This window comes from Chiloscyllium plagiosum, unplaced genomic scaffold (assembly GCF_037043375.1).
Source record: "Chiloscyllium plagiosum isolate Xiang-an unplaced genomic scaffold, Cpla_swu_hap1 HiC_scaffold_24, whole genome shotgun sequence".
NCBI classification, from domain to species: Eukaryota; Metazoa; Chordata; class Chondrichthyes; order Orectolobiformes; family Hemiscylliidae; genus Chiloscyllium; species Chiloscyllium plagiosum.
The window spans coordinates 48,572,829-48,595,081 of record NW_028270162.1 but is presented as its reverse complement, the minus strand read 5'-3'; the positions used below and the strand labels follow the sequence as shown (position 1 = coordinate 48,595,081).

The window sequence follows — 22,253 nt, the reverse complement described above, 5'->3', positions numbered from 1 at the left end:
TTAGTGCTGTACAACAATCCGTTAGTGCTGTACAACAATCCGTTAGTGCTATACAACAATCCATTAGTGCTGTACAACAATCCGTTAGTGCTGTACAACAATCCGTTAGTGCTGTACAACAATCCGTTAGTGCTGTACAACAATCTGTTAGTGCTATACAACAATCCGTTAGTGCTGTACAACAATCCGTTAGTGCTGTAGAACAATCCATTAGTGCTGTACAACAATCTGTTAGTGCTGTACAACAATCCGTTAGTGCTGTCCAACAATCCATTAGTGATGTACAACAATCCATTAGTGCTGTACAACAATCCGTTTGTGCTGTACAACAATCCGTTAGTGCTGTACAACAATCCGTTTGTGCTATACAACAATCCGTTAGTCCTGTACAACAATCCGTTAGTGCTGTACAACAATCCGTTAGTGCTATACAACAATCCGTTAGTCCTGTACAACAATCCGTTAGTGCTGTACAACAATCCGTTAGTGCTATACAACAATCCGTTAGTGCTGTACAACAATCCGTTAGTGCTGTACAACAATCCGTTAGTGCTATACAACAATCCGTTAGTGCTGTACAACAATCCGTTAGTGCTGTACAACAATCCGTTCGTGCTGTACAACAATCCGTTAGTGCTATACAACAATCCGTTTGTGCTTTACAACAATCCGTTAGTGCTATACAACAATCCGTTAGTGCTGTACAACAATCCGTTAGTGCTATACAACAATCCGTTAGTGCTGTACAACAATCCGTTAGTGCTGTACAACAATCCGTTAGTGCTGTACAACAATCCGTTTGTGCTTTACAACAATCCGTTAGTGCTATACAACAATCCGTTAGTGCTGTACAACAATCCGTTAGTGCTGTACAACAATCCGTTAGTGCTATACAACAATCCGTTAGTGCTGTACAACCATCCGTTAGTGCTGTACAACAATCTGTTAGTGCTGTACAACAATCTGTTAGTCCTGTACAACAATCCGTTAGTGCTGTACAACAATCTGTTAGTCCTGTACAACAATCCTTTAGTGCTGTACAACAATCCATTAGTGCTGTACAACAATCCGTTAGTCCTGTACAACAATCCGTTAGTGCTGTACAACAATCTGTTAGTGCTGTACAACAATCTGTTAGTCCTGTACAACAATCCGTTAGTGCTATACAACAATCCATTAGTGCTATACAACAATCCGTTAGTGCTGTACAACAATGTGTTAGTGCTGTACAACAATCTGTTAGTGCTGTACAACAATCCGTTAGTGCTGTACAACAATCCGTTTGTGCTGTACAACAATGTGTTAGTGCTGTACAACAATCCGTTTGTGCTATACAACAATCCGTTAGTGATGTACAACAATCCATTAGTGCTGTACCACAATCTGTTAGTCCTGTACAACAATCCGTTCGTGCTGTACAACAATCCGTTAGTGCTATACAACAATCCGTTAGTGATGTACAACAATCCGTTAGTGCTGTACAAAAATCCATTCACTTTGAAACTAGGCCTCAAAAATTGTTTAAAAGCTGCTTAAAAAATCATTTACAAAAATACTTACAAGGTAATTGTTATTTTTAGATGCACAGGAAAACCTACAAATTACTAACATTAAAAAACAAGACACCCAAACTTGTACATTTATATAGTTAGATATAGAAATGTGTTGCTGGAAAAGCGCAGCAGGTCAGGCAGCATCTAGGGAACAGGAGAATCGACGTTTCGGGCATTAGCCCTTCTTCAGGAATGAGGAAAGTTGGTCCAGCAGGCTAAGATAAAAGATAGGGAGGAGGGACTTGGGGGAGGGGCGTTGGAAATGTGATAGGTGGAAAGAGGTCAAGGTGAGGGTGATAGGTCAGACTGGGGTGGGGGCAGAGAGGTCGGGAAGAAGATTGCAGGTTGGTCCGGGTGTACCTCCCTCCAAGGCCCCAAAGGAACTTGCGCCCACACCTCCCCCCTCACCTCCCTCCAAGGCCCCAAAGGAAACTTCCATATCCGCCACAGATTCACCTGTACCTCCACACATATCATCTATTGCATCCTCTGCACCCGATGTGGCCTCCTCTATATTGGGGAGACAGGCCGCCTACTTGCGGAGCGTTTCAGAGAACACCTCTGGGACACCTGGACCAACCAACCCAACCACCCTGTAGCTCAACATTTCAATTCCCCCTCCCACTCCACCAAGGATATGCAGGTCTTTGGACTCCTCCATCGTCAGACCACAACAAAACGACGGTTGGAGGAAGAACGCCTCATCTTCCGGCTAGGAACCCTCCAACCACAAGGGATGAACTCGGATTTCACCAGTTTCCTCATTTCCCCTCCCCCCACCCTGTCTCAGTCAAATCCATCAAATTCAGCACCGCCTTCCTAACCTGAGATCTTCTTCCTGACCTCTCCGCCCCCACCCCAGTCTGACCTATCACCCTCACCTTGACCTCTTTCCACCTATCACATTTCCGACGCCCCTCCCCCAAGTCCCTCCTCCCTATCTTTTATCTTAGCCTGCTGGACCAACTTTCCTCATTCCTGAAGAAGGGCTAATGCCCGAAACGTCGATTCTCCTGTTCCCTGGATGCTGCCTGACCTGCTGCGCTTTTCCAGCAACACATTTCCATCTCTGATCTCCAGCATCTGCAGACCTCACTTTCTCCTATAGTTAGATATAGCCCACGGTTCACATCAGAAGCTTGACTTACATGTTCATGGAATTAATATGATTATACTTTGACTGTATGCTTAAAACCTTCAACTTGGTATTATAAGTAGATAGTTTGGTTTATTCTATTTTACTTTATTTTGTTAATACACTTTGGTTTTATCGCTAAAGTCAAACCTGCAGCATTGCGTGATACTTCACTGGTTTTGGGTGTAAAGGAAAATAATGGGTAAAGCTTGGGGCTTTACCTAACTCTTCCCACTTGGACTGCTAAAACAGCTTAAGCCATAGAACCGAATCATAGATTCTTACTGCACAGAAGGACGCCATTTGGCCTCTCGTGTCTATATTGGCTCCTGAAAGAGTGAACCAGTTAGTCCCATTCTCCAGCCCTATCTCCATACCCTTTCAATTCATGACTTTTAAATATATATCCAACTCTCTTTTGAAAATTCCTATAGAATCAGCCTCCACTACTCTCCTAACCAGAATATTCGAAGTCCTAACAAATTCGTTCCAGCTCCGATGGCCTGGAGACCACCAAAACTAAACTGTTCTTCTTTCCTTCTGAACTGAACCTACTTTGTCCTTTGTCCTTTCTTCATGCCAAGCGTAAATGTTCAACTTTGAAAATCTTTTCAGCGATTATCTCAACAGATAGTTTCTCTAGTTGTTTTGCTTCCGTCAAGCAAAATGTAATTTTCACAGAAACCCATTAACCTCTAGACTATAACCCAAGAATATATTATAAACTCTCATCATACTGGTCAGCCCAACCAAGCAAAAATTGCTGGGAAAACTCAGCAGGTTTGGCAGCGTCTGTGGAAAGAAAGCAGAGTTAATGTTTTGGGTTCACTGACCCTTCTTCAGAACTGAAAAGCCCAAACTACATTTTGTCCAGGTCTTGTCACACATGGTCATGGACTGCTTCGTGTCTGAGGAGTCACGTATGGTGCTAAACAGTGTGCAATTATTGGGGAACCTTTCCACTTCTGACCTATGATAGAGAGAAGGTCATTGATGAAACAGCTGAAGATGGTTGGGCCTAGGACATGACCCTGAGGAACTCCTGTAGAGATGATACTGATTTTTATTTCTTTATTTTTTATTTTGTTGACCCATCATACCACTGCTGGTTCGAATGAGCTACTAGTCTTTTCCACTAATGCTCCACTAACGTTCTCATTCTAATGCATGTCAGATCTTAAGATTGCAATATTGACATTTTTTTAGTTCAAAAATATACTTCATCCATTAAAGAATCTTTACATGCATACATAGTCACTAGAGCAATTTAATTCTGTACACACTCTGTACGTGTGCAGCACAAATAAACCCAAGGCATTTCCTACTTGTGTAAGACAATATTTATATATATTTGAAGCACCAGGAGGGTCCAATAGCTGAGAAGACCCTCATGATACGTTTGCAGAAAGACCTTCGACTGGGGTCTTTCCCCACTGCGCATTGGTAGCATCTGTCCCAAGCTTTAGTCTATCCCTGGACCCTGGAATGTGCCAGTCTGTAACACTCGACAGTGATCAACTCTTTACATTGGAAGACCAACAAGTTTCGGGCAGACCAAAGACAGTCTTTCACCAAGTTGTTGGTCCTCCAGGAGTTGATGGCGTTTATCTCAGTGTGCATCTCAGGGAACAGCCCTTGGAGCACAATATCCACAAATGTTTGGATCACTACCAGGGCCAGTTATAAAGGGATAGTGTTGTGTTACAGTTCAGTCAGGAGTCCAAGTCGCCATGGCTGCAACAGCGTCAGGAACTCTAATGCCAGACACAAGATGCCTCTAAGTCTGGGAACATAGGCCTGTTCTTTCTCTTGTAGCCTCTCCTGGGCATTTTCACACTGGGCTTGGTTCCTCCGACTCAACCTCGGATCTGGAAGGTGTAGATACCATGTAGTATCACGTAGTATCTACCATGTAGAGACCATGTAGTATCATGTAATATCTACCATGTTGATATCATGTAGGATCTACCATGTAGATAACATGTAGATACCATTTGATATAATGTAGTACCTACCATGTGGATGCCATATAGATATCATGTAGTATCTATCATGTAGATACCATGTGGATATCATGTAGCATTTACCATGTAGACATCATGCAGTACCATATAGTATGTACCATGTAGATATCACATAGTATCTACCATATAGATACCATGTAGGTACCATGTATTATCATGTAGATACCAGGTGGATACCATGTAGTTACTGGTGTAGATACCATGTAGTATCGTATAAATACTATGTAGGTTCCAGTGTAGATACCATCTAGATACCATGTAGATACCGGTGTATATACCATGTACATACCATAATATCTACCACGTAAATACCATGTGCGTACCATGTAGTATCATGTCATATCTACCACATGAATACCATGTAGATATCATGTAGATACAATGTAGTATCTGCCACATAGAAACCATGTTGTATCATGTAGTATCTACTATGTAGAGACCATGTAGATACTGGTGTAGTATCTGGACTGTAGCCCACCTTTTGTACCCAAAGCATGTCAGAAGAAATTCATCCTCCTAATCATGTGGTAAAGACTGCAAGGCTGTGGCATCCACCATGTCCATCTCAGACTCCACGGTTTCTTGAAACTAGATGGAGGGGCAGAACTCATGGATCCCAGCTTTCCGGCTATCTTGAGGGGCCCAGGTATGTTTTGCCTCTTCCCTCTTTGCGAGTCTGCGGCTCTCATGTGATCCACGTACTTGTCCAGGACTTTCTACATCATGGGACCTGACCTCACACCAACTGTGCTTCCTACTCATGCAGGGCCATTCCTGTGGTTTCTGCACCATACTATGTCCCCTGAAGTAAACTATCTCTCTCGCTTAGAGGTGGCATGTGGCCAGCATTGGTGTTCCTGATGATGTTTCCCTTTCCCCCTTAGGTCCAGGAAGATCAGATTTAACCTAGTGCAGAATCTTCTCCCCATCAGTGACTCTGCTGGAGCTATCCCTGTAGTGAGGGATAATGAGGGATGATCCTACAGTCAAACAGGAGCTGGGACAGTTTAGTATCGACTGAAGCTGTAGGCTGTTTCTTTAAGCCTGCCTTCAACATTTGGACTGCTCTTTCCACCACACCATTGAATATAAATGGTATAGAGCTGTCCTTATATATTGAATATAATTCGAGGAAATACTCGAATTCCCTGCTGGTAAATGATGGCCTGTTGCCTGTGACCAACACTTCTGGGAGCCTGTGTCTTGTAAAAGATACTCACAACTTTTCTATCATCTTCCCCATGTTTGACGAGTGAACTCTATGAATGTCCAGTCACTTTGAGTAGGTATCCACAATGACTAAGAACACAGCCCATGAAAGGACCTGCATAGTTGGCGTGTAACTGAGTCTAGGGTTTTCCTGATCACTCCCACGAATGTGAGGGAGCTGCTGGTTCCTTGTTGGCACTCTGGGCACTGCCCCACTAAACTGGCCATGCCTGCAGTCATTAGACATAACTTCTCACTAACATCTCCATTTTGAACACCCCTGGATGACCCTGATGGAGTTCACTCAGTATCTGGTGATGACCTTTACTCAGGACAATCAATCTTGCTCCCCGTAATAAAATGTCATCCTCGACTGTGACCTGGTCTCTCTGGGTTCAGAAAGGTTTCAATCCTGGTTGTGACGGACCTTTTGTTGCCCCCATCACCACCAGCTGCGTTAGTTTTGCCAGGACCGGATCTTTCTGCGTGCACACTCTGATATTGTCAGTGGTGACTGGAAGGGTATCCAGAAAGTTTAAAACCAAAACAGAATCTTACATTGGCGGCACCACCGGTGCTCTCTCTGCCAGGGAGAGGTGGCTAAAGGCATCTGCATTAGCCACTTGGCCTCCCAGATGGTGGTCCAACTTGTAACTGTATGCACTTAGACTGAGAGCCCAGGCCCAGTGGGACTCTTTTCCTCTCTTGAGTCTGAATACTGGCAACAACTACAATGGCTTGCTAGCCCAGACCCTGAAGGAAATGTTAACCATTCAGCCAAGCCTTGGCTTTGTTTTGGGGTTTTGCTGCAGGCTGACCTAGAGTCCCTCTGCTCAGGATATGTCCTCAGTGAGGCAATACAATTGCCTTTACTCTCGTGGTGTTCCCCAAGCTCATTCAGGCCTTGTGAGGGTGTCCACTTCCATCAGAAATGCTCCACTTGACACACTTTCTAATGACAAAGCCAGTGGTAGTGCCTGTTGACGTCCAGATGGGTTTTTGCGTGGTTAAATCATTAATCCCATTTTCATCACCACTAAAATAACACAGAAGCCGGTACCCCACCACCAAGGTACCCTTTCTTTACACATAGAGTTCTTGACACCACCCCAGCTCCCTCAGAGCCAGCTCTCAGAGTGAACAGAACCTCTGATACGAGGTAAAAACAATGACTGCAGATGCTGGAAACCAGATTCTGGATCAGTGGTGCTGGAAGAGCACAGCAGTTCAGGCAGCATCCAAGGAGCAGCGAAATCGACGTTTCGGGCAAAAGCCCTTCATCAGGAATAAAGGCAGAGAGCCTGAAGGGTGGAGAGATAAGCTAGAGGAGGTTGGGGGTGGGGAGAAAGTAGCATAGAGTACAATAGGTGAGTGGGGGAGGGGATGAAGGTGATAGGTCAGGGAGGAGTGGGTGGAGTGGATAGGTGGAAAAGGAGATAGGCAGGCAGGACAAGTCCGGAAAAGTCATGGGGACAGTGCTGAGCTGGAAGTTTGGAACTAGGGTGAGGTGGGGGAAGAGGAAATGAGGAAACTGTTGAAGTCCACATTGATGCCCTGGGGTTGAAGTGTTCCGAGGCGGAAGATGAGGCGTTCTTCCTCCAGGCGCCTGGTGGTGAGGGAGCGGTGGTGAAGGAGGCCCAGGACCTCCATGTCCTCGGCAGAGTGGGAGGGGGAGTTGAAATGTTGGGCCACGGGGTGGTGTGGTTGATTGGTGCGGGTGTCCCGGAGATGTTCCCGGAAGCGCTCTGCTAGGAGGCGCCCAGTCTCCCCAATGTAGAGGAGACTGCATCGGGAGCAACGGATACAATAAATGATATTAGTGGATGTGCAGGTAAAACTTTGATAGATGTGGAAGGCTCCTTTAGGGCCTTGGATAGAGGTGAGGGAGGAGGTGTGGGCACAGGTTTTACAGTTCCTGCGGTGGCAGGGGAAAGTGCCAGGATGGGAGGGTGGGTTGTAGGGGGGAGTGGACCTGACCAGGTGGTCACGGAGGGAACGGTCTTTGCGGAAGGCAGAAAGGGGTGGGGAGGGAAATATATTCCTGATGGTGGGATCTGTTTGGAGGTGGCGGAAATGTCGGCGGATGATTTGGTTTATGCAAAGGTTGGTAGGGTGGAAGGTGAGCACCAGGGGCGTTCTGACCTTGTTACTGTTGGAGGGGTGGGGTCTGAGGGCGGAGGTGCAGGATGTGGACGAGATGCGTTGGAGGGCATCTTTAACCACGTGGGAAGGGAAATTGCGGTCTCTAAAGAAGGAGGCCATCTGATGTGTTCTGTGGTGGAACTGGTCCTCCTAGGAGCAGATACGGCGGAGGTGGAGGAATTGGGAATACGGGATGGCATTTTTACAAGAGGTAGGCTGGGAAGAGGTGTTATCCAGGTAGCTGTGGGAGTCGGTGGGTTTGTAAAAAATGTCAGTGTCAAGTCGGTCGTCATTAATGGAGATGGAGAGGTCCAGGAAAGTGAAGGAGGTGTCAGAGATGGTCCAGATAAATTTAAGGTCAGGGTGGAATGTGTTGGTGAAGTTGATGAATTGCTCAACCTCCTCGCGGGAGCACGAGGTGATGCCAATGCAGTCATCAATGTAGCAGAGGAAGAGGTGGGGAGTGGTGCCGGTGTATTACGGAAGATCAACTGCTCTACGTAGCCAACAAAGAGACAGGCATAGCTGGGGCCCCATACGTATGCCCTTGGCTACCCCTTTGGTCTGGAGGAAGTGGGAGGATTCAAAGGAGAAATTGTTAAGGGTGAGGACCATTTCGGCCAAACGAATGAGAATGTCGGTGGAAGGGTACTGTTGGGGGCGTCTGGAGAGGAAAAAAACGGAGGGCTTGGAGGCCCTGGTCATGGCGGATGCAGGTGTAGAGGGATAGGATATCCATGGTGAAGATGAGGCGTTGGGGGCCGGAGAAACGGAAGTCTTGGAGGAGGTGGAGGGCGTGGGTGGTGTCTCGAACGTATGTGGGGAGTTCCTGGACTAGGGGGGTTAGGACAGTGTCAAGGTAGGTAGAGATGAGTTCAGTGGGGCAGGAGCATGCTGAGACAATGGGTCGGCCAGGGTGGACAGGTTTGTGGATCTTGGGAAGGAGGTAGAACTGGGCAGTGCGGGGTTCCCGGACTATGAGGTTGGAAGCTATGGGTGGGAGATCTCCTGAGGTGATGAGGTTCTGTATGGTCTGGGAGATGATGGTTTGGTGATGGGGGTGGGGTCATGGTCGAGGGGGCAGTAGGAAGAGGTGTCCTCGAGTTGGCGTTTGGCTTCAGCGGTGTAGAGGTCAGTGCGCCAGACTACCGCTGTGCCCCCTTTATCCGCTGGCTTGATGGTGAGGTTGGGATTGGAGCAGAGGGATTGGAGGGCTGCACGTTGTGAGGGTGAGAGGTTGGAGTGGGGGAGGGGGGTAGACAGGTTGAGGCGGTTAATGTCCCGGCGGCAGTTGGAAATGAAGAGGTCGAGGGCAGGTAATAGACCAGCGCGGGGTGTCCAGGTGGATGCAGTGTGTTGGAGGTGGGCGAAGGGGTCCTTGGAAGGTGGGCGGGGGTCCTGATTGTGAAAGTAAGCTCGGAGGCGGAGGCGACGGAAGAAGTGTTCAACGTCACGGCGTGTATTAAATTCATTGATGCGTGGACGGAGGGGGATGAAGGTGAGTCCTTTGCTGAGGATTGATCATTCGTCCTCAGTGAGGGGAAGGTCTGGAGGGATGGTGAAAACTCGGCAGGGCTGGGAGCTGGGATCTGGTGTGGGTGTAGAGCTGGGAGTGGGGGCGGAACCTGTAACAGGAGTGGGTGTGATGGTGGGGGGAATGGGGGTGGAGTCATGAGCAGGGGTGGTTTTCTCCTTTTCCACCTATCCACTCCACCCTCTCCTCCCTGACCTATCACCTTCATCCCCTCCCCCACTCACCCATTGTACTCTATGCTACTTTCTCCCCACCCCCACCCTCCTCTAGCTTATCTCTCCACACTTCAGGCTCACTGCCTTTATTCCTGATGAAGGGCTTTTGCCCGAAACGTCGATTTCGCTGCTCCTTGGATGCTGCCTGAACTGCTGTGCTCTTCCAGCACCACTAATCCAGAACCTCTGATAATCCAAATTAACAGCCCCAATCAGGGAAATCATATTCTATGAAGTCTACTCGGCTGACCATGTTACAGTCACTACAGCGGCATCATGTACTTATACATATGTATGATAGCTATGGATATGATAGAAAAGCCTCCTTCTTAGTAATCCACAGCCCACCAGAAACCTCTCCTGCTATTACAGCTTGATTCACAGTTTCCTTTAGAAAAATTCCTAACTAATGAAATTAAATCTCAGTTACAGAACAAATAGGATTAGCATTAAAATCCTCTTGGCCGATGCATTCCTGTCAATAGTTCACCATTCTTTAGTTTAAATAGTGACTTCAATGTCACCAAGGGGCTGACTAGCATAAGTGAGTTCCTGAACTTGAGGATTCACTGGAGCATTAGTGGTGCTGATTAATTCACACAATTCAGACCTTAATCCTGATGAAACTAGAATAAAGCTGGCAACTCTTGTACTGAAGAATCTGTACCCAGGTACCTTTGTATCCAAGGTGGCACCATAAGTGGTCACTTGTAAACTTTTCCCTTTATCCCTGCAAGTACATCTGACAATAAAGCTAATTCTCATCCTAAGTGTAATTCTAAGTCTTCAAGCCTTCTCCTTTAAACATAGTCCTACATGGGTGAAGAGATACGGCATGTGTCCAGGGAATATAGGCTGCTCATTCAGTTGCCTTTTCATTGGCTGTTCAAGGGGAACACCCTGTGAATGATACAGTCCACAAACACAATGTAAAATAAGACCTTTTATCTTGACTCTTTTGAATTGAAATCTGGAATAGACTTTTCTTTTATTATTAAACAAGGGATATTGAGGGATGTGGGCCTCAGGCAGGCATATGTTGTTAGGCCAGAGAACTTATTGAAAGGCAAAGTGGGTGCGATGGGCTGAAAGCCTACTACTGTACCTGTGTAAATATTGAAGGAGTTGTCTTCAAGGATAAAAGAGTTGAATTAACCCTCACCTGGCAAGAACAATGCGGGCAAAGGAGTAAGCAGTGTCACATTCCTTTTACACCTCATGAGTTCAGCAATAGGGTTTAGTGCTTCTCCAGAGGAGAAAGTGAGGTCTGCAGATGCTGGAGATCAAAGTTGAAACTTTATTGCTGGAACAGCACAGCAGGTCAGGCAGCATCCAGGGAACAGGAGATTCGACATTTCGGGCACAGGCCCGAAGAAGGGCCTGTGCCCGAAATGTCGAATCTCCTGTTCCCTGGATGCTGCCTGACCTGCTGTGCTGTTCCAGCAATAAAGTTTCAACTGCTTCTCCAGAGCAATAGTTAACTGAATGACATTGCAATTGCCGCTGATTGGAGCATGTAACTGCATGGAGTTCTAGGACATTGGAGTAGGAGTAGGCTATTAGGCCTCTCCAACCTGTTCCGCCCAACTTTAGCTCCCCCCTAAACTCATAACTGTGATAAATCCAAATGTGGGAAATGATGTGGGGAGAACCTGATTGGTTTTTGTTCTTCTGCAATGAGTGGGTTAGCAGACAGGACTTGCTCAATAAGAAAATAAGGTATTCTACCCCTGAAGGATTTCTGTGATTTCAGCTCAAAGTTGGCATGACTCAGCAGCCCAGTTCAATGGGAATGGTGCCAAATCAAGACTGCTTCCAAGAAACCTAATTCAACCTGATCACATCTGCTCTTAAAAATGTTAATATTTAATGACACATAACAATTTAAACAAAAATCCAGGCATAGGTTTCAGTTCATTAAGTACAACGAGAGCGGGGACTGACAGTTTTGAGCTGCCAGCTGTTCCTTTCTGGGAACCCATTGAACGATGTATCCTGACATGTCACAAGACCTGACCAAGGCTTTCTGGCAATGAGCACGCCCATATTCCAGCCAATCACAGCAGGCTTTGTGAGCAGATGACTCACCTTTTGAACATCACGCAACATGTTTCAGCTTCTCGCCTAAATGTGAAACCGGGCAAAAGGCACATTTACTTCACGCCGGTACCCATGTTAAGCACTCAGTAACCAGCCTCTAGTAAATGTGTCTAAGCCCAATCTGCACATGTATTCCGATTGAGTTTAAGGCCATCTTGTCAAGGTTGGTCTCCACCAAGAGAATAGGTGATCTACTCCTTAGAATCTCTGTGATTTCAGCTCAAAGTTAACTTCTTGGTTTTCGGCGGTTCTTTGGTCCAATTCTACTCTCCCTCCTATCGGAAGGGTGTTATGAAACTTGAAAGGGGTCTGAAAAGATTTACAAAGATGTTGCCAAGGGTGGAGGGTTTGAGCTGCAGGGACAGACTGACCAGGCTGGGGGCTACTTTCCCTGGAGTGTTGGAGGCTGAGGGGTGACTTTATAGAAGTTTATAAAATCATGAGGGGCGTGGGTAGGGTGAACAGCCCAAGGTCTCTTCCCCAAAGTAAGGGAATCCAAACTAGAGGGCGGAAGTTTAAGGTGAGAGGGGAAATAATAAAAAGGGAACTTTGGGGCAATTCTTTCACACTGAGTGTGATGCCTATATGGAATAAGTTGTCTGAGGAGGCTGGTATAATTGCAACATATAAAAGACATCTGGATGGGTACATGAATGAGGAATATGGGCCAAATACTGGTAAATGGGATTAGATTAAATGAGGATATCTGGTTATCATAAACGGGTTAGACCGAAGGCCATGTTTCCATTGTGTACATGACTATGTTAGACTGCCAGGCAGACAACAATGTAATGACAAATATATGCTCCCATTCCTGTTTGACTCAAACCTCCAAACAATACCAAACCCTTTGGCGCTCGTCATCCACTCCAGTTGATTACAGTGACTTCCCAATGAAAACAAAGCTTGCATCTTTCCTAGATGCCTATTTTCTCCCAGCTGCTCACTCCTGTTTTTCCTCCATATTCCACCTGGGTTCCAGGTTTGATACCTCCTGCACTCCAAAAGGCTCATAGAACTGAGGCGACCCCTTTCTCTTACAACAAGCAGTCATCGCTAACTGCAGCTTGTGACCAGGCATTGAGACCCATGCCCCATTGGCCTGAAGCTCAGACACGATATGCGAGGAGACTGGTGTCCTGAGGTGAGAGGTTCTCCTGAGGGCTGGCAGGTCGATACCAGTTACCCACTGTCCTGCTGTGCCCAGGATCTGTGATATTCCCGCATCAGTGAGATGGCTCCTCCAGTAGTAACTATCGGACGCTGAATGTCCCAGAAGGAACTGGAAGCCATGATGCAGATGGTGCTCCATTCTCAGTTAGGATGAAATCGCAGGTGCATGACAGATTTGATGGGCCTTGATGTGAAAGCAACCATCTTTTATCTCCACCCATTGATTGATTGGTCTGATACAGCATGAGGTCTTTATAAAGTGCCACGATCCTTAGAATGAGGTGGACACCCACACTGAGTAACCGTATTGAGGTAACCTCCTTGAAGTTTGTCTGGCTCAATAATGTCCTTCAAAGCAAGAAATCTGCCAACTCTACCTGACCTGAGATCCAGAGTAACGTGGCTGACTTTTAAGTGCCCTTTGAAATCTAGGAAATGGTTTTATAAGGTATACGGAGATGTGTAGAAACTGCTGGTCTTGTCAGTGATACTTTCTACCTGTTGAAACTGTCATTTCTAATGCTGGAAGTTCTGGGGCAGAGGAAGGAAAGCTGTTGTTAAGCCCAAGGTTTGTTCTCTGGGAATGATGCATGCAAACAGAGACATTGAATACCACCAATAACACAGTAGGAGATTCCCACATTGCAGGCTGGCCAAGAAGGCAGTAAATGTGACACCTGTCTGGCTGGTAATGCTCAGTCTTCACCTCCACTGACAGTAATGGGGCTTGCTTTACAGGGAACCTACCCACAACATGCGGAACCGTTCAGGTGTGAGGTGTGTGGTGATGGATAGTGTGGGTGTGTGCCTTTGTATGAGTGCGTGTGTGTGTCTGTGTGTGAGCGTGTGTGTGTGCATGTGTATGTGAGTGTATGCATGTCTATGCATATGTGTGTGTGCGTGTCTGTGTATTTGTGTGTGTGCGCGTGTCTATGCATATGTGTGTGTGTTTGTCTGCAGTGTGTGTGTATGTGTGTCTATACATGTGTATGTGTATGCGTGTGTGTATGCATGACTATGCATGCATGTGTGTGTGTTTCTGTGTGTGTATGTGTGTGTGTGTGTATGTCTGTGTGTGTGTGTGTGTGTGTATGTCTGTGTGTGTGTGTGTGTGTGTGTGGAGAATAGGCTTAATTCAGTCCATTGGTTTTTCTCACTCCTGTAAGGACATGTCCTTATTATCTGTTGCTATTAAAAATACTCCTTCTGACAACCTTCCTTGTTCTTTGTATGTCATCTCCAACTCCCTAACCACTCATAATTCAAATCATTTCCCCCACTTTACACCAAACTCCTGATGAAAATCCCTTTGAAATTGTGACGCGGGGATATGTAACTCTCCTTGACGAATTTCACCAGCTATAGTTCAAAGGCAGATAAATAGATTTTGGGAACAGATCAGCCTTATCATTCTATTCTGATTAAATGGTAGCACAGGCTTGAGGTACTGAATGGCCTATCCCATTCCTATGTCTCCCTCACTAACCCTACTTTTACAGTACCCTTATATCATGAAATTAAAGCTAAGTTTCTGGCTGTTCTGGGACAGAATGAACTTAAACTCCAAAATTATTAAATTGAGGGGCTTACCTCTGAAGGAAGGGAAAAAGAATTGCTTGAATATAAATGCTTTTTATGTTGTCAGAACATACCAAAGCACCCTAAGCTCAAAGGCAGGACTTATATATGACACTGGGTTGTGTTGTCAAATAGAGGGACCCAGGGGTTCAGGTACTTAGATCATCGAACGTTGAGGGTGGTTATGAAGGTGTTGAACATGCTTGTCTTCATTGCTCAGACCATTGAGTATAGGAGCAGGGACATCATGTTGAGGTTGTACAGGGTGTTGGTGAGGCCTCTTCTGGAGCACTGTGTCAAGTCCTGGTCACCTTGCTGTGGGAAGGATATTATCAAATTGGAGATAGTACAAAAAAGATTTCCCAGGATATTGCCAGGAATGGAGAGTTTGACTGGGACTTCTTTCAGTGGAGTGTTGGAGGTTGAGGGGCGACCTTATCAAGGTCCATAAAATCATGAGGGGCATAGGTAAGGTGGGGGAATTCAAAACCCAGGGGGGCATATTTTTAAGGCGAGGTGAGAAAGATTTAAAAGACAGGCAACTTTTTCACACAGAGGTGTGTGTGGCATGAACTGCCAGAAGAAGTGATGGGTGCAGGTACAGTTAGAACGTTTAAAAGACAGTTGGATAAGTATGTGAATAGGAAAGGTTTAGAGGGATATGGGCCAAACACGGGCAGTGGGACTAGTTTAGTTTGGAAACTTGGTAGGCACGGACAAGTTGGACTGAAGGCTCTGTTTCCGTGCTGTGTGATTCTATAAGTACCTTTCTTGAAGTTTTCTGAGGGCTCGTGTTTCAAACTTGAAAAAAAGGGCAATTACGTGAGCTTGAAATCTGAGCAATTGAAGTGGTCTGGCATATTAAGCTCGGGATGGATCAATAGAGAAGCAGTGGCATTCAAAGAGATATTTGAGAATACTCAGAATAAATATATTCCTAACATAAAGGGAGGTTTGAAGGTGAGGACCCACTGTCTGTGGTTAACTAAAGAAGTTAATGAGAGCAGCAATCTTAAGGAAAAATCACATAATTGTGCAAAGGTGAATGGCAGATCAGATGACTGTTAGAATATAAAGATTGGCAGAGATTGACTGAAAGATTAATCAGTACAAATAAAGGAGAACACGAAAGCAAGCTAGCCAGAGATGTAAAATCAGTGCAAATCATTTTACAGGTATCTGAAAAGGAGAGAGTAAGTAAAGTGATCATTGGTCCTGCAAAGGGTGAGAATGGGAGTTAATATTTATAAATATTAATATTTAATATTTGTAGATCAGGAGGTCGAAGGAAAAGATAACTTGAAGGAATTATAATCACTGAGGTAGTGGTTACTAAGCAAGCACAGAGCTGTCAGTGGATAGTCTCAGATTCTGATTGCTTTCATCCCAGAGGACTTAAAAGAGGGGGCTAATTAGATGTTAATTTTCCAAAATTCATTAGTTCTACAAAGGTTCCATTAGACTGGAAAATAGTAAATATATCCCTTTAATCAAGAAGGGAGGGAGGGAAAAAAACAGGAAACGATAGGCTAGTTAACTCGACATCTGTCATGGGGAAGGTGGTAGAATTAATCATTAATAGAGTTATAATGGGGCACCTGAAAAAGCTCAAGATCATCAGGAAATGTGAGTGTGGTTTTGTGAAAAGGAAATCATATTTAACCAATTTATTGGAATTCTTTGGAGGGGTGAAATGCTGGGGATAAAGGGTTGCCTGCAGATAAACTTTACCTGGATTTTAAGGGGGCATTTGACAAAGCTGTATATATAAGGTGGGAGCTCATGATATAGGAAGTAATGTACAAGTAGGGCCAGAAGACTGGCCAGCTCTCAGAAAACAGAGAGTACATAAATATGTTTCTTTCAGATTGGCAAGATGCGGGAGAAGGAGCCCTGCAGGTATCTGTACTGGACCTTCAACTTGTTGCAATTTATTGGTGGGCGGCACGGTGGCACAGTGGTTAGCACTGCTGCCTCACAGCGCCAGAGACCCGGGTTCAATTCCCGCCTCAGGCGACTCTCTGTGTGGAGTTTGCACATTCTCCCCGTGTCTGTGTGGGTTTCTTCCAGATGCTCCGGTTTCCTCCCAAAATCCAAAAATGTGCAGGTTAGGTGAATTGACCATGCTAAATTGTCCGTAGTGTTAGGTGAAGGGGTAAATGTAGGAGTATGGGTCTGGGTGGTATACGCTTTGGCGGGTCGGTGTGGACTTGTTGGGCCGAAGGGCCTGTTTCCACACTGTAAGTAATCTAATCTAATCTAATATCAATTTCTATGATAAAAAAAATCAAAAGCACAGTGGTTAAATTTGCAGAAAGGGCAGTGGTTTGTGATGTTGAGATAACAAGGTGACAGTAACAAAGCATTACTGAGATGGGGAACAATGGTAGAATTCTAAGGTTCAGAGGAGTTGCCATTTTCTCAGGCGTGTGACACAAAAAGGTTGATATGCAAGTACAGAAATAATCAAAAAACTAATGGGATGTATGGAAGGAGGTGAATGAGTTTGTACAGGATGTTGGTGAGGCCTCTTCTGAAGTACTGTGTCCAGTTCTGGTCACTTAGAGAACTAATCAACTAAGAGAAAGTGAGGACTGCAGATGCTAGAGATCAAAGTCGAGAAGTGTGGTGCTGGAAAAGCACAACCACTCAGGCAGCATCCGAGGTGCAGTAGAGTCAACGTTTCAGGCATAAGCCCTCCATCAGGAATTCTGATGAAGGATTTATGCTTGAAATGTCAATTCTCCTGCTCCCCGGATGCTGCCTGACTTGCTGTGCTTTTCCAGCACCACACTCTTCACCCTGTTATAGGAAGGATATTATCAAGCGGGGGAGGATTCAGAAAATATTTACCAGGGTATTGCCAGGAAAGGAGGGTTTGAGTTAAAAGGAGAGGCTTCATAAGCTGGGACTTTTTTCACTGGAGTAAAGGAGGCTGAGGGGTGACCTTAAAGGGGTTTATAGGATTGTAAGGTATAGATAAGGTGAATGGCAGGTGTCTTTCCCTCGGATGAAGGATTTCAAGACTGGCGGGCATATTTCTAAAATGAGAGGAGAAAGGTTTTAAAAAGACGTGAGGGGCATTTTTTATTACAAGGAGAGTGGTTCCTGTGCGGAATGAACTTGCAGAGCAAGTGGTGGATGTGGGCACAGTCACAATGTTTAAAAGACATTTGGATAAGTACATGATTAGGAAATCGGAGTCGAAGAGTGTGGTGCTGGAAAAGCACAGCTGGCCAGGCAGCATCTGAGAAGCAGGAGAATCGATGTTTCAAGCACAAGCTCTTCATCAGGAATCCTAATGAAGGGCTTATGCCTGAAATGTCGACTCTCCTGCTTCTCAGATGCTACCTGACCGGTTGTGCTTTTCCAGCACCACACTCTTTGACTCTGATCTCCACCATCTGCAGTCCTCACTTTCTCCGACATGATTAGGAAGGGTTTGGAGGGATATGGGCCAAGTGCAGGCAGGTGGGACTAGTTTGGGTTAGGATATCTGGTCGGCATGGACTGTTTGGACCGAAGGATACTGTTTCCTTGCTGCTTGACTCTATGACTTTAAAAGCTTGGAAGGTGGTTCAGAGGAAACTTGCTAGATTGACATCTGGGACAAGTGGCATCTCAGATGAGGAGCAATTGAAGAGACTGTGTGTCTTTCCACCAAATTGGGAGGGGGGGGGGGGGAGGGCGCGGTAATGTGATTGAAATTTTTAATATTCTAAATAGTCTTTACAATATGAAAATGATTGTGGGTGAGTCCAGAAGTCTTTTAAAATTAAGGATCATCTTTATCAAACAGAGAGGAAGGGAACTTTATTTTCTTTCAGATTGTTTAACAACTTTGCAACTCTGCCTCTCAAGGCAGTCAATGTGGGGTCAATGAATATTTTTATGCTGGAAATAGAGAGATTCTTGTTTAGCATGGGAATCAAATGTTATCAAGGAATGGACAGGGATATAGAATTCAAAGCGCAAATAGATTTTACAGAATGGTGGCTTCCCCCTGCTCCTAATTCACATGTTCACAAACTGCAATGGGGCGGACAAATTGGGATTAACCAACCAAGACAAAGCTGCCCACTTGATTGGCACCACATTCACAGACATCCATACCCTCCACCACCAATACTCAGTAGCAGCAGTATGCACTATTTGGGCAGCACAGTGGCCCAGTGGTTAGCACTGCTGCCTCACAGTACTAGGGAACCAGCTTCAATTCCAGCCTTGGGTGACTGTCTGTGTGGAGTTTGCATGTTCCCTCTGTGTCTGCGCGGGTTTCTGCCCACAGTCCAAGATGTGCAGGTTAGGTGGATTGGCCATGGTAAACTGCCCATAGAGTACAGGCTAGTTGGGTTAACTACGGGGTAAATCTGGAGATAGGATAGAATATGCTGCTGAAAATTGGTGCAGACTAGATGGACTGAATGGTTTCTATCTGTGCTGTAGAGATTCTATGATACACTTGAAAAAAAATTGCAAAAATTCATCAAAACTCCTTAGGATCTTCCAAACCCACAACCACTTCCATCAAGAAGGACCAGGGCAGTAGATACATGTAAACACTGTCACCTGCAAACTCCGCTCCGAATCACTCACTGTCCTAACTTGGAAATATATCGCCGTTCCTTCACTGTCATCAGGTCAAAATTCTGGAGTTCCCTCGCTAAGGGCATTGTGAGTCGACTGCAGTGTTTCAAGAAGGCAGCTTACCCCCACCTTCTCAAGGGGAATCCAGAGATGGGCAATAAATTCTGGCCCAGCCAGCAATGCCCACATCCCTCAAGTGAGTAAAAAAGAAGCAATGCCCCACATTGAATGAGGTATCACCAGATGGGGAGCTCTCTGCCCAACGTTCCCTCTGGTGGCCTTGTGACTACTTTGAGATTGCACACTCTCCAGTCGGTGCTGGCATTGTGCCAACACTCTGGCTTCGGAAATCAGTGCTGCATCTGCACCATGATGGTCCTTCCAGAAAATACTAAAAAGAGGGAGAGTGTAGGGAGGGAACATAGCTGCTATCAATGTCCTTCAATAACAAGGTGCCATTTATTAGCAAAACATCCTTTTCATAACTTTCACAGATCACACTGAGTTAACACGACTTGTCCTCAAACGGACTTGAGTGTTCCCATAGCAACCACACAGCAGCTGAGGTTGGACGTATTTTATTTTCTACTTTTGAAATAAATGTGTGGCGTACATTATCCTTATTTTTGCATCCTGCAATTCTACCATTGCATTCTAAGCCACTTAAAGTATATGAGTGGAGCCCACTCATATAATTCTGCAGAATTGAATCTATAGTCACAGCATGTCATTACCTCCTTCAGGTCACATTTACAGTTTCTATTCCCAATGTCCTCTTCACACATTATACTGTACTGACACACACACACACACATGCACACAAACACACACACACAAAAACACACACACATTCACACACAAACATACACACACATGCATACGCACGCACACACAAACACACACATATGCACACACATACACACACGTACGCACACCCACGCACATTGAAAAAAATCACGCTTTTGTGCAAAAGCCTAACATCCAACCCTTATACCTGACAGGTATCTGCATATAACCCCTACATTATGGAAAGGGGCCATTCAATCCATCAAGTCTGCACAAATTTTCCGAAGGGCTTCTCACCCAGACCCAACTCCCTACCCCATTCCCATAACCCCACATTTACCATGACCAATCCACCTAGCTTACACATCCCTAGACATTATAGACAATTTTGCAAGACTAATCCACCTGAACCGCACATCTTTCGACTGTGAGAGGAAACTGGAGCACCTGGGGGAAACCCACGCAGACACAGGAAGAATGTGCAAACTCCACAAAGAGAGTCATCTAAATTGGACCTGGATCCCTGGTGCTGTGAGGCAACAGTGTTAGCTACTGAGCCACCAGTCACCAACTCATACGCTCAGGCTCTGACTAATTTTCCATGACAGTTTCTGTTGTGTTCACTCTTAACTTCCTTAAGTTCTCATCCTTTCTCTCCTGAGGGTGCTGATTGGTACTTGAAGCTGGTGACACTAGCCCCTGTGAGCTAAAACGATGAGAGCTCACTGCTGGCCAATGAGTGACACCATAGTTACGACCCTGATCAGGTTGGGGATTGACATTGGGTCTTTTTCCAACTGGATCCCTGAAAAACGATCAAAAGAAATGTTGCAGCATGTTGCCTTGAGTCAGACAACAGCACTGCTCTAACAGAAAACAACTTATAACTAGAGAATCCAATAGTCATTTTGTCTCAAATAGAATAGAAACGATAGCAGATGATTTTTTTGCCTGTGTTCTGCTTTTAGAGGTTTGGCAGGGGGCTTTAAACTGAATATGCACTCAGCGTATGAGATGGGAGAAACTGTGGCACCACTCATTCCCTGTTTGCTGTTGCTCCTGACTGTCCAGTACACTTCATTCACTTTTACCAATTTGCTCGCTGCATGGTTTTAAGTCAGGCCGCTAATCTGGCTATTTTGAAACAGCAAACATTTGACACAATGACATTAAGCATGTTACCCGTCTGGTCACTCCCACTGGGCAGAGTAGAAAATTTCAATGCTACATGCATAAGTAAGTGCTCATCTTCATAAACATTCACCTTATAATCACAGCAAATTAGTAAAGAAACCAAATTTCTTCAAGGAACCAAGTTCAGCTGCTCCCTTGAAGATATCAAACCTTGCTGGAACAGATCCCCAAAAAACTGGTCTCCCAGTCCTCAGTAGTAATGAGGCGAGCTCTGCTTTTCCTTCTCACGTTTGGAAGAGTCAAGATTGTCCAGTCGCTGCCAGCCGCAAAAAAAGATAGCTGCGATTCCCCCTAGCTACACCCCCATCCCAGCCACATTGTAATGAGATCATACCAGCTGCTTCAGCATGCTGTGTTCACTTTCCAAGCTTCAGTCGCCTGGCACTGTGCGATAGCAAGGCCTCGGGTAGTTTGGCCTTTAATATTTAAACTGCTTTGAAAGTACCAAGTGCCCTGGTGCAGTGTGGCTTGAGGCTAATATTTTACCAATATTAAGGCCAGATACGTAATACATTATCTCCATGCTCAGCCATCCTTCAATAAGGCAAAAACGCTGCTGCTTTCAAAGTATGAACTCAGGAATCAGACAGGGGAACCAGACTTTAGATGGACGGTAAGTGCTGTTGGCCATCCAAGTTGTAATGCACTGACTGATCAGAGTGGGACAGGTTGGCTGAGGGAGGTGGATGGTAAGCTAGGCCCCATGAGTCTCCTGCCAGAACACAGGTGGGAATTAGCAGCAGATTAGCGAGCAGATTGCCAGGTAGCAGCAAGCGACGAAGGCATGATCCACCCAGGTCCCTGAAAGAGGGCGGGGAAACCTGGGGCAGGGGCCAGAGTATTTAGCCACACCGTTTGCTGCCACCATCCCCTTTTGCCTATCCTTTCCTGATAAATAAATAATACGACTCAGACATCTCCTACTGGGTCACTGTAACGAAAAGGATCAAAACATTAACAGACACATAATAAAGGACATGTATCAAACTTAAATTAAATGTCATTTTCCAATGAAGATGTACC

At 45.5% G+C, this 22,253-nt stretch overlaps 1 protein-coding gene across 3 annotated transcripts in view; it reads right to left on the bottom strand.

Annotated features, from left to right (window-relative positions):
* The window catches only part of LOC122562421 (solute carrier family 2, facilitated glucose transporter member 11-like), an 81,856-nt gene extending 60,188 nt beyond the window's left edge, over positions 1-21,668 (bottom strand). Inside the window, exon 1 of one of the 3 annotated variants that reach the window (XM_088000154.1) lies at positions 21,565-21,668. In XM_088000154.1, the coding sequence (XP_087856280.1) occupies positions 21,565-21,579 (15 nt within the window). In that variant the 5' untranslated portion in view covers positions 21,580-21,668. Of the gene's footprint in view, positions 1-21,300; positions 21,517-21,564 lie in introns of those variants that run through there. The other 2 variants (XM_088000153.1, XM_088000155.1) reach the window with 2 other exon arrangements.
* Between the last annotated feature and the right edge of the window lie 585 nt (positions 21,669-22,253).